At 40.3% G+C, this 12428-nt stretch overlaps 1 protein-coding gene across 9 annotated transcripts in view; it reads right to left on the reverse strand.

Moving 5' to 3' along the window:
• Window positions 1–582: 582 nt before the first annotated feature.
• Window positions 583–12428, reverse strand: part of LOC118216546 (fas-binding factor 1 homolog) — an 85530-nt gene continuing 73684 nt past the window's right edge. For 8 of the 9 annotated variants that reach the window (XM_035397820.1, XM_035397818.1, XM_035397819.1 and 5 more), the window contains 2 exons: window positions 5026–5147; window positions 583–1019 (listed from right to left, as the gene is read on the reverse strand). In XM_035397820.1, the coding sequence (XP_035253711.1) occupies window positions 936–1019; window positions 5026–5147 (206 nt within the window). In that variant the 3' untranslated portion in view covers window positions 583–935. The remainder of the gene's footprint in view (window positions 1020–5025; window positions 5148–12428) is intronic. The other variant, XM_035397816.1, reaches the window with a different exon arrangement.

Consider the following 12428-nt stretch of genomic DNA (forward strand, 5'->3'; position numbering starts at 1 on the left):
ACAGCCAAAATGCGGTTTCCCTGTTGACATACAAACACACACACCCTCACTTTCTCTCTCACACACATGCACACCCGCACTCTCACACGCACTCAAATTCACATACACACACCCGCACTCTCTCACACGCACGAACACATTCACACCCCAAATGGCTACCCCACAGTTCCTACTCTCTGTGCATCTAATCTCTTGTCTTTAAAGTTTCCAAGGGCCCAGAATGATAGGTTCCTGATGACTGTAATTGTTATTAATGAGACATTTGCAGTGCCTATTCTATGTTAATTACACTCTTTTTGGCAAGTTTATACCAGAGATATTTATGTGTATCATGAATATATTTTCCATATTCACATAAGCAAGACCAATAGTGAATGGCAACAAGCCAAACCTCTGCATTTTCAGATGGTGGCATGCAGAGAGGCAGAGATTTTGACAGGCTAACATAGCAAATATTAATATAAACCTCTCCTTACCTTCCAAGATAATTTAACATGCGTTCTAATAAGTTTCTAATAAAACCAGGCAGATAGATAATTTGGTATAGATATGGTTGTAGTTGCAGATATACTCTAAAATGACTAATTTTTCATCAAGTTATTTGATTTTATTATATTGTGTATTTTCAAGAAATAAACAGAATCTTCCTCATTCTTAGAATTCCATTCATTTTTTTAAACCAGGTAAAATATCAGTCTCGAATTTCATACTAGCGATACTTCCTTAAGGAATTGGAGTGAGCTAATTCAAGTTAGACTAACAAAGCTTCTGTTCAAATGAATAAAAAAAAGACTGCTTGGAAACACATATTTTGAAACATAGCTCAATTCCAGTCCAAAAGTGGAAACCCAGGAGCACCACTGCAGCCTGCCAGGCCACAGCTGGAACATGCAGCTGGAAGACTATGGAAAAGGTGCTTCAAGGTGCCTGTGGCATCAGGCAGTGTGGAGGGGAGAATTGTAAGGTTCCTTCTTCAGTGTTTCCAGAAAGAACTGCTCGTCCTGCAGAAAATCCCGGTCCTAAATGGGCCAGATAAGTAGGTGGTTAGTCAAATTTGACTGCAATGGGCATCTAAATTCCTTTATAAAAACCTGTTCCCAAGCATGACATATTCACTGCATGACTTGACTGTTCCCAAGAATCACATATTCACTGGACCACCTGTAGGATTTGTGTTTTGTATGAATTTTGCCATACTCACTGCTTGCATAATGATTTATAATTTGTACCTGCAGAATTGCACATACAGCCTTCAACAAGGAGGAGTGAACAATGGAACTGTCACATACAGTGAGTAGGGACTGATTTCATAGTGTGTTCTCTCATAAGAACATAAGAAAATATAATAATTAGAGTAGGTCATTCATTCAGTGCACCTATACTCACCATTTAACTACAAACTAGAGAGAATCTAAGCCTAGACTGAAAAACCCTTAGCATCTCTACTACATGACCTAGCAAGCTATGTGCGTAAAGAAATAAATCCCAAGAAGACTGTAGCCACGTTTCCATTAACTGGTTTGGAGCGAATGAACCAGGCTACGCAAAGCGCAGTTACGTCAGAAGTTGGCGGTATAGGCTACTGTGGCAAACAAGCCTTCCACAGGCCATGGAAGCGGCTTTCCAAGGGGCCCTCCAGCACAGAGACACAGGGAGATGATGTTCCAGCAGTCCACATTTATTTACAAGGGTTTGGCAAGATGTTACAGCCAAGTGAGCAGATCTAAAACACTGTCATGACAGAGAGGCTCCCTTGTGTAGGTGGGGATGGCAGATTTAACCTGTGCGCACTGATTACCTCACTACGCACAGGTGCAGCCACCCCTGTTCCCAGGTCCAATTAGCCTGGCCAATTATCTCATTAATAACCAATTATCCAACTAGCCAGGTCTAATTAGCTTGACCCAGGGCAGGTGTGGCTGCTTAAACCAGCCATCCCCACACCACAGCTACGTTACGCATGGCTGTAATAAACAGAGTAGAAGAAGAGGTTGCAAACCGGAAACAAAACAAGTCTACGAGTGAAAAAATTTAGCGAAAAAAGGAGAGAGGTCTTCAGGAATTACTTTCAGTTGGGCAAGTTGTAATTGTTCTTTCACATCAGCTAGTAGCCTATTTGCCATGTTTCATGCTGTCCGGAGACGAAGAGAAGGAAATGCAACGATTCTAATGCATGCAGCAAGGGCCATACAGAAACAGCGGATCAGTCATGTGACTTAAATGTTCGCTACGTCAAAAAAACTGTTTCCATTTCTCATTTTGCGCAAAAGGCACATAACTCTTGCTTTAGTATTCGTTTTATTTAATGCTAAGCATTCGTGCTAAGACATCATATTACGTACCAAAACATTCAAACGGATAAATTCGATTGCTGGATATTTTCTTCCGGATTTTCTTTGTTAGCCCGTTGTAATTGACTCAAAACGTTTGATACAGTTATGTGAGGTATGCGATAGTTCTGCGTAATTCACATTGGTGATAGCCTACAGTATAAGCAAATTGGATATCACCTTCCGCACTTTTTGTCAGGGTAAAATAACATGTTAATTCTAGTAACCCTTTAGCTTTTTCAGACTGCCGTAATTTTACTCTGCCATTCTTCAATTCCACAAAAAGACCAGGAAGACTATGGACTAATTTATGGTGCATGGTTCGCATCTGGAGGGCACACTTCGCTGCTCGGCTAGCAGTAACTTCGAAGGAAAGCAAACGGTGGCTGTACCACTGCTAATTTAAATTTTCACGCAAGTCCAAGTTTTCGTTCTATTCTTGTCATTTTGCGATTAGCCTATATGGAATTGACGATGAGAAAGTAATCAAACAGCAAATTGTTTACAACATGTGCATGTTTTCTGCTGTTGTTGCCAGTTATACATATAAATGTGAATGCATTCTCTCGCCTCGGATGTCAAGACATGAAAGTGAATGTTCGCATAAAAACATAATGAATGTGTTTGAGAGGATATATAAAACAGTTACAATCTGACTATTGGCCTGTTATATCCTATTTGTTGCATAACAACGGTCCAAGTTCAACTACCAACGACAGTTTTGCTTGACAACGGTAAAATAAGCCCAAACGGCTGCAGAAGAATATTTCAATTCCAGGTGATTAAATCGATAAAAATCAATAAATACAAAAGTAGCCATATACAGTCATTGTTGGTAGCCCGTTGTATATAAGTGGAATAAACCCCTCCGGACTGTCCAGGTTATTAGAAATAATGTAGGCTACTTCGGTGGTAGTATGGGGTTACAGAAGAAATCATATGACAGATGGACCGACGACAACGTCGCTTTTTCATACGTCAGTGGGCTAATTTGCCTAATCTTCGCGGGACTTTAGACCGCGGTGGAAACGCAGACAACCATGGGCTGAAGGAACATTTTAGTTCCTGGTAAAGTAGTTCCGGGTACTTTTGGTGGAAACGTGGCTTAAGATCTCCTTGTCGTGCTTTTGGGTTCAAACCTGCCAGTACTAGTGAACTTTACAGGCCTACCTTTAGAGTCACTGCCTTTTAGCCCTAGATACCATGGGAAAATTCATGCAACTCAGCCAAGACCTCAGAAAAGAATTATGGACCTCCAAGTCTGGTTCCTCCTTAGGAGCAATTTCCAAACAACTGAAGGTACCACGAGCATCTGTACAAACAACTGTATAAAATATAACAAGGCCACCCACCGCAGAGCGTGGCATATGCCCCCGACCGTAGGATCCTCTAGAGTTATTTTAAGCATTCAGAAAAGTTTTCAGTGTTAATATGTTTATTTTGGGTTCCAAACTGAATTTTTGCACTACAAATCGCAAAAACATTTTTAACAGCACACTCAAACCATGACGCATGCATTTTAATCAGATCACAAGCCCTCTAATGCCAGCCCCCCTATTTTACATGGGCAACACCTTGGAGGAGTAATATCATTTTTATATGGACTGTTGTTCTCCACCATGAGGGTGGTGATGCCCAACTTCAAACTGACATCGGAAACGGGGCTTGCAAGTTGATATGAGGTGAATCGTCCCCTCTCTTGGAGACGCATCAACAGTGTGTAATATCTTATTTTCACATCAAAATAACAAAGTAAACATATTCTGTAAAAATAGTGCATTGAAACCAGCCTTTGTTGTGGTCAAATCCAATTCACCACCAAAAAAATCTGCCTGATCAACAAAGGCGTTTTCATTTGCCGTCACCGATCGAAACCAGCCTTTGTGTGGTCAAGTCCAATTCACCACCAAAAAATCAGCCTGATCGACAAAGGCATTTTCTGTTAAATAAGCGGAAACCAAATTCAAGATGGCGGCCGTGGCAGCCATATTGAATGAGCGGTGGCGTCACCGTTCGAAACCAGCCTTTGTGTGGTCAAGTCCAATTCACCACCAAAAAGCCCGATCGACACAGGCATTTTTGAACGGAAACTGACGGACGACGGACGGACGAATGACGGACACACGACGGACGGACGGGGCGTCGACTTAATGCCCCTCCTGCCTCCTACGGAGGCCGGGGGCATAAAAAACATTGTTCCGGAAGGAGACACAAATTAACTCCCAGGGCTGAACAAACTTTAGTCCGAAAGGTTCAACTGAACCCCAAGACAACAACAAAAGAACTGGTGAAGGAGCCAGTGCATCAGAGGCATCAGGTACCAAAGTATCTACATCCACTATTAAGAGAATGCTACATCACCATGGCCTGAAAAGCTGTTGCGCAAGGAAGAAGTCCCTACTTCAAGACTGGCATAAAAAAGCCAGAATGAAGTTTGCAGGTGATCTCCTTTAGGAAAAGGGAGAGGCTTTTTATCTGAAGAACACCATCCCAAATGTGAAACATTTCCAACACTGACTGGAACACATCTGGACATGTGTCTAGACTTTCACCTAGCCGGTGCCACCACAAGAAAGGGCTCAAAACTGGAAAATGGTCAATAGCTCATCATCATATTATTATATATAAGTTTGGCTGTTATTTAAAAATCAGATGAGGGGGGTGGGGGGGGGGGTTAGAGAAAGCAACTAGTTACCTTCTGTGCAGTGCTCCTGATCACAGCAAGTCTGGCCTGCATCTCTGTGAGTCCTGAGCTGGGGGGAGGAGCTCTAATGGGGGGTGCCAGCTGCATGCCGCCAAACCCTGAAGCAAAGTCTGCTGGAAAAAAATGTTTTTTCTTTAAAGAAATTACCAGCCCTGTGATTCATGTGTAAATATATCAATGTTAACTGCTACTAGGTTTCTACAAAAAAAAAAAAAAACAATGGCTAAAATAGGTAGGTTATAGAGATGTATCCGAATCCGAATACTGTATTTGGGAAAGCATGAATAATGCGATGGAAACATATTTCTTCTACCCGAAGTTGCTCGTGATTATTCGGATTCAGAAAAAAAAAGTCAGCTCCATGTCGAGTTCTCATAGTTCTCATAGGGGGGGTGGGGGGGGGGGCGTTACGCATGGCTGCTAGCTGTATTTGGAAATCCGGCACACACACCAACAAACTCTGAGCCACTGTGCTGCAAAACGCTTAATAAACAAGATCTGTGTGTCAGCCATTATGTGTCTACAAATCGACTCATATTGTGGATGGCCACAAGATAAAAATGCCCATTCTGTTTGCAACATAGGACTTTGATTTCACTAACTATTCGTTTCATTTACTACACATTATTGAAAAGTGATCGCTGTATTCTGTAGTCGCCCCCACCGAGGCAGCGCACAGCAGGCAGTGGGCTGAGAGCTGACCATTCCTGGCTAACACTCAGGTGCGGAAGCTAGCGAGACAAAAGCCTGGTGTGGCAGCTGGATTTCTTTCAAACCCCCGCAACCTATACATCAAAATGAAGCTTAGAACCTGTAGTTTTAGCTTTTCCTCCATTTAAAAAAATCCAGTCGAAATATTTAACAAAACATTTAACTTTGTATTTCAGTCACTATTCATCTGTTTAAGATGTAACATGCTGTATGTATCAGCCATAGGTCTTGGCTATCAAATGCATACAAAATCCAGTCCAGATTTTCATGGTAGGCTGACAGTTGCCACCAAGGGAACATGAGGACATCAGATGGTTTGCAGTCTATCCAAACTTAGTTCAGTAGGGGGAAAAAATAAAAAAATAAAACAGGCAAAAAAAGTTCACGTATTCCTGTTATGTAATTACTGTTGTAAAGTAGTAATTCACGTTTCCCTAGCGAACTGCAGTAACGTTAACACATCAAGAAATGCGAATGCAGCATCATTGGAATTCAAGATTATTACCTTCAACTGAAGGACATTTTTCTATATATCTTTACTGTAAATAGTTTCTATTTCCAATGCAAAACAGAATCTTTCGATTTATGTATGTCCCCCCCAGTTAAAGGGGAGGTTCAGACAGTTCATAAAACTTAGTTTAGTTAAAAATAAAAATATTAAAAAAGAGAGAAATTAAATGGTACAGTATGAGGATGTGGAAATATATTTCATAATTATATGCCAATATTAAATCAATTTGATGCTTTGAAGGCACAACAATTGCATTGCCAATGAATATTAGGTTCGAAAATAAAGCATTTGCCCGATTTAACTTGACTTCCGATATAAACCACACCCACTTCCTTTTGTTGGTTGAACAGATACAGATAATGACATCTCTGCACACCCCTAGTAGGTTAAAAAGTTATTTTATTAAAAATTATTGTCACTTTATACAAGTTTTTTCAGTAAAAGGTACAAAGGTCAGGTTCTTCGTACTGGAGAATTATGCTGACCAAAGCCACAGTATGTTTCCCTGACTTGTTTTAATACTTTTTTGGATAACAATGGAGTTCTACGAATTCTGGTATATTGGCATTAGCTCAATGCACAATAATTGTTTGTAGAATAAATTCATTAAGAGTTGGACAGAAACATTATCAGCTGTCTTTTCACAGGATATGCTGATGATACTGAAAAAATGAAAATGACCAATGTTATCCTTCAAGCTAGATCACAATTTGGATAGCAACCAGCTATATCCAGCTTGGTGTCTGTAAATATTGAATAAGAAAGTTAATTTGAATAACCATTCATACTCATAAGCCTCTTTTGTGACTGCAATGCCCTCCATCATAGAGCGCAGACAAGCCCATTTACTCTCGCAAAGAGAGCCAGCCACTGCTTTTCAATCTGCAGTTCAGTAGCGTTGTGCAGTCTAGTGACTGATTACATGATCCTGATTACACATGATTACCAAAGTTGGCACAATAATACTGTGTTTGGCATATGATTGGCCCTGGCATCTGAAACCTCCCTCCACTCAGTTATGTGACAGTCTCAAAGCAGGTACAAGTACACATATTAAACCAGTGCTACATTTCGAATTAGGTAAAACACAGCACAGCATCCCCCAAGTTTATACTACTTGAAATAATTATCTTTCAAAAGAATTGGGCTGGCAGGTATGCCATCCCGCCAAGTTACGCCTTGGCGGGGGCATGCCCCATACCTATACAGCACCGAGAGTTTGGCACTTTTCAGGATTCTCCCCAGAAATAAGCCCTTAAAAACATTAAATTCTGTACATTCTGACCCCATTTCAACAGACAGATTTCATAAACATCTTTACATGTCCACACAATAAAGCCGCAAACTAAGGGGATTTTGCGTTTTCTCCTTCTTCTTCTTCTTCTTCTTCTCATTCTTATTTTTCCTGCCGCCTATCCCACTAATAACATGTCTCCCCATTGGACATTTTACCGACACCCGCCAAAACTTCACCTACAGGACCCAATGAAAAACTCGCATACACACGCAAAATACCCATACCTTTTTACTCTGAAACATTCTCAGTACAAACAGCTAGCCCGCCTGTGGCCTAGTGGGTAAGGTTACAGGTTTGGTAACACAGGGTTGGAAGTTCAAGCCCAGCTAAGAACGTGTTTCTTTAACCTGCTTTTACCCTCCCTAATAATTGTCTACTACTTCTCAATTATTGCTTTTGCACCATATCTACCAGCCGTTCCCCGAACGTATACACTGTATTATGACGTACCGTCTGCACGTTCAATTGTTAACCGGCTACAATATTGCAAAGCCATATGGATTCAACGGGAGCTCTTCTGTGCTAACTCGCCTGTGTTCTTCTTTAAAACCACGGACAGGTTTGCTAATGATATTTCACGCATTGCATAGCTATGTCATGGTGCTGCCCTAACAAAGTGACAGACTGGTAAACTTCTGGTTGAACGACTGAATCTCGCCTCGTCCTCAGGCAGATAATTTCCTCTTTTACACTAACGTTCTCTTATGCTTATATTTGCTTTACCAAAACTCACTCACGGCCACCCATATGCATTTCATAACGGCAAATGTATTCCTTTTATTAAAAAGTTACACCAGTTCACCACCCAATCAAAAACTCGCATACACAGGCAAAATACCCATACCTTCTTACTCTGAAACATTTTCAGTTTAAATAGCTAATCTGCTTGTGGCCTAGTGGGTAAGGTTACAGTCTTGGGAACACGGAGTCTTAGGTTCAAGCCCAGCTAGGGACACATTTCTTTAACCTGCTTTTACCCTCACTAATAATTGTCTACTACTTCTCAATTATTGCTTTTGCACCATATCTACCCGCCGTTCACCGAACGTATACACTGAATTATGACGTACCGTCTGCACATTCGGTTATTAACCGGCTACAATATTGAAAAGCCATATGGATTCAACGGGAGCTCTTCTGTGCATACTGGCCTGTGTTCTTTAAAACCACGGACAGGTTTGCTAATGATATTTCACCCATTGCATAGCTATGTCATGGTGCTGCACTAACAAAGTCACAGACTGAAGGATTGAATCCCGCCTCGCCCTCAGGCAGATAATTTCCTCTTTTACGCTAATGTTTTCTTACGCTTTTATATTTTCTTTACCAAAACTCACTCACGGCCACCCATATGCATTTCATGACGGCAAATGTATTCCTTTCATTAAAAACCGCTGTGCCATTTCTACTAACTATATTTCTTCACTTGGCTACTGTACAAAACCTTCTTATCAGCAAACGCCACGTTTCTACATTCATGTTACCTCGCCCTGTTCTATATCTAGCCACATACAAACAATTAGCCTACTACGTATGTACGTTCTGCAACTCCCCATTAAAACATATTTAAATCATGACTCACCAATAAGTATAATTACTAGTACTGAACATGAGAAAAGCACAACAGTGCAATAGATTTCACTCGTTACTTAACCCTCCACTTTAACAATTAACATTTAATACAGACTGTTATATATACCATTTGATAAGGAAACTAAGCTCACTCATGGTCACTTCATTTACTTTGCATTATAGTCTGTGATCATGTCAACCTTCACCTACATGCCCATTCTGCTAAAAACATATTGTTTCAACAACGCAATTTCATCATTTCGCCTAATTTATCTCACCACTGTTGTTATTTTCTCATCTGCAAAGCCTGCTGGGACATCGTCTGCTCCTATTCTCCACTATCAACTTTTCTGGTTCTAGCTTAACAAAACAGCAAAGAGGATTCCTACCTGCAGATAAGCCCATCAAAATGCCTTATAAACCTTACAAACACGAAAAGTGCATCTTCACGAAATAACAGACAACGGAGCAGGACAGAAGGGTACACAAGTTCTGACCTAGGCAGCTCTAATTCTACAGGCTTGCTGATTCTTTTGTCAATCAAGGCTCGTTGGATGCCCGTCAAATCCGTGAGTAGCCTACATACACTGCCCATATTTCACCTTTTCTGATGCGTTTACATTTACGTCACCGCACCCTTTGTCACAGCCACTGTTTTACATATATAGCAAACTGAAACTGCTAAACGGTACACGCTCATCAGACTGTACAAATTCACACAAGGATAGCCATAATCCACAACCGTTTCTTACAGGGTCACTTCACATTTCTCACTCTCGTAATAAAACTCTTTGCAAAAAGAAATGATATCTCATAAAAAACACGTTTACAACGTACAAAAATGCCAAGTTACTCAAAAGTATTGATATCAAAATGACGCCAAGTTACGGTACTACAAACAATATAGGCTATCTTGCCTCACCGAAATTACATAAGATGTATTTCAAAGCAAAGCTACCAAATATTTCCTCAATTCTTTCAAGTCACTTGGCCCTGTGTTTTGTAATCTTACCATTTTACAATGTCATGCAAACTTTGTGTCAGATCAAAGAGTCAAATATTTCGAATTGCCTCATGGAACACATAGAAATTCATGTAGAAAACTGCTGCTGAGTAACTACAGGAAGCATATTTCTCCAGAAAACATGTTTATGCTTGCTTCTGAACTGAATTTGAGTACATGTACAAGTTATTGTATATTTGCTACGTACAATAAATACTGCATGTAAAACACATATTGTACATACATACAGAGAACTTCTTTATCCACATGGGGACATTTCCCTGGCAGCATCTTGCATTCACATTCACGAACACACACTTATACCAAGAAACATTCTATCATTCACGCAACAGAAAGGCTGGGCAGCGAAATACATACATACCAATACAAATTGGACATATACACGCCTATTCAATCAATCTTGACTGTGAGAGAGCCATTCACACATATGTTTGGCCTGTCCATGTAGTGCATGCTTATACACACAGGGCCAAGTGACTTGAAATAACTGAGGAAATATTGGGTAGCTTTGCTTTGAAATACATCTTATGTAATTTCGGTGAGGCAAGACAGCCTATATAGTTTGTAGTACCGTAAATTGGCGTCATTTTGATATCAATACTTTTGAGTAACTTGGCGTTTTTGTACGTTGAAAACGTGTTTTTTATGAGATACATTTTTCCACTTTTACTGAAATAGTGATTTCCTTAATGGTTTATCACCATATAATTCAACTATTCCAAACAATTCCCAAGAATCTTTCATCGTAAAGCACCAAAGTTAACTTATGTCAATTATGAATCATAATACAAATCAGATTCATATAGCTAATATCCACCATGAAGCATGTTATTCATCCATACCTTCATCCATCATCTACACCTGCTTATACTGTAAAGGGTCGCAGGGGGTGCTGGAGCCTATCCCAGCGTGTATTGAGCAAGAGGCAGCAATACACCCTGGTAAAAGGGATAATAAAAGCAAATATTAAGAGAATGTGGTGATGAAGTGGAGATTATAAAATAAATCAGAAATGATGTTGATTAGCCCTTTTGTGCAAGCCCCCTAGTGGTCGACACGCCGGTGTGCCCACATTGCTCAACTCAGACATTCATTGCTCCTGCAACCAAACCAGTAGTCAGTATGCCTTATCAGGTATTGAAACAGAGGACAAAGAAGTACTGGCAAATTGCTTAAACTAAAGACAGATAAGGCAGCAGGCCCTGGTGGCATATACCCAAGAGTACTCTAAAGCCGGACACCCACCGCACACGTATCGACCGCGAGCGTGCGCATAACTGAAGCGTAGTTGAAGTACTGTTATTACAACGGCAGCGGGCGACGTCGTCTCCACCAGATGCGAACGCGTCGCGAACCGGCTGCGAAGCTCGCGCGACACAAGCGAACTGAAGCGTAGTTTTTCGTTTCTGTTCTATTTTTCCGGCTTGTCGCGCATCACGATGGCCTGTTTATACACAGAAATATGCTCTAAAATGCTAGGTATAAATGCTCTGATTTATATTTCATCCTTATATTACTGGGGGTGTGTCCCTAGTTCCCTCTTGCAGTAGTGGAGAACAAGATAAAGCCAGATAAACACCAGATATTTTATAAGCAGCTAAAAAATACACGCCTTTTCGTTTGTCTATTGTCCTGGCAGGAAAAAATTTTTAAACTGGAACCTGGGAAAAAGGCAAACTTAGGTTCGCTATCTTATTTTGCGGAGGGGGTGGGGTAAATTTGAAAATACACCACAGAAAGACGTAGCCTATTGAATGATGTAGAAGTGAATGCACCGAGCAGCGGTTTGTTAGCTCAAGTGTTGGAAGGTAGTTTTTAACCAACCATTGCTCAGCCTATTTGACTTTTCGGATGTCACCGTGCTTTCAAAAAGGGCCTGTTAATAAAAATCAGATAATCCACAGTGCTTTAAAAAATCAGATTTAGTGGTCTTGCCGATGAAAATGCACCTATTTTATAAATGAAGTTGTAAGCAAGCCTTTATTGCACTTGTACTTCAAAGCTTCCGGTGTTCATGACGTTGTGGTGTTCATATCCCTTCAAGTTTAAACTGTTACGCTATCTTTTTGATGATTAACTTATTTTTTTTTCCTAAATCTGATCATATAAATGTTTTGACGTGAATAACAAGACGAATCCCCAATGGTTGATTATGGATTATTTATTATTATTATTATTATTATTATCATTACATATTCTTCATAAAGTTGGCACGCTTGTTAACCAAGCAAATAAATTAATACAGTTTGAGATTGATTATTATGCAGGCTACGTTGCGA

The sequence above is a fragment of the Anguilla anguilla genome, chromosome 17 (assembly GCF_013347855.1).
Source record: "Anguilla anguilla isolate fAngAng1 chromosome 17, fAngAng1.pri, whole genome shotgun sequence".
NCBI classification, from domain to species: Eukaryota; Metazoa; Chordata; class Actinopteri; order Anguilliformes; family Anguillidae; genus Anguilla; species Anguilla anguilla.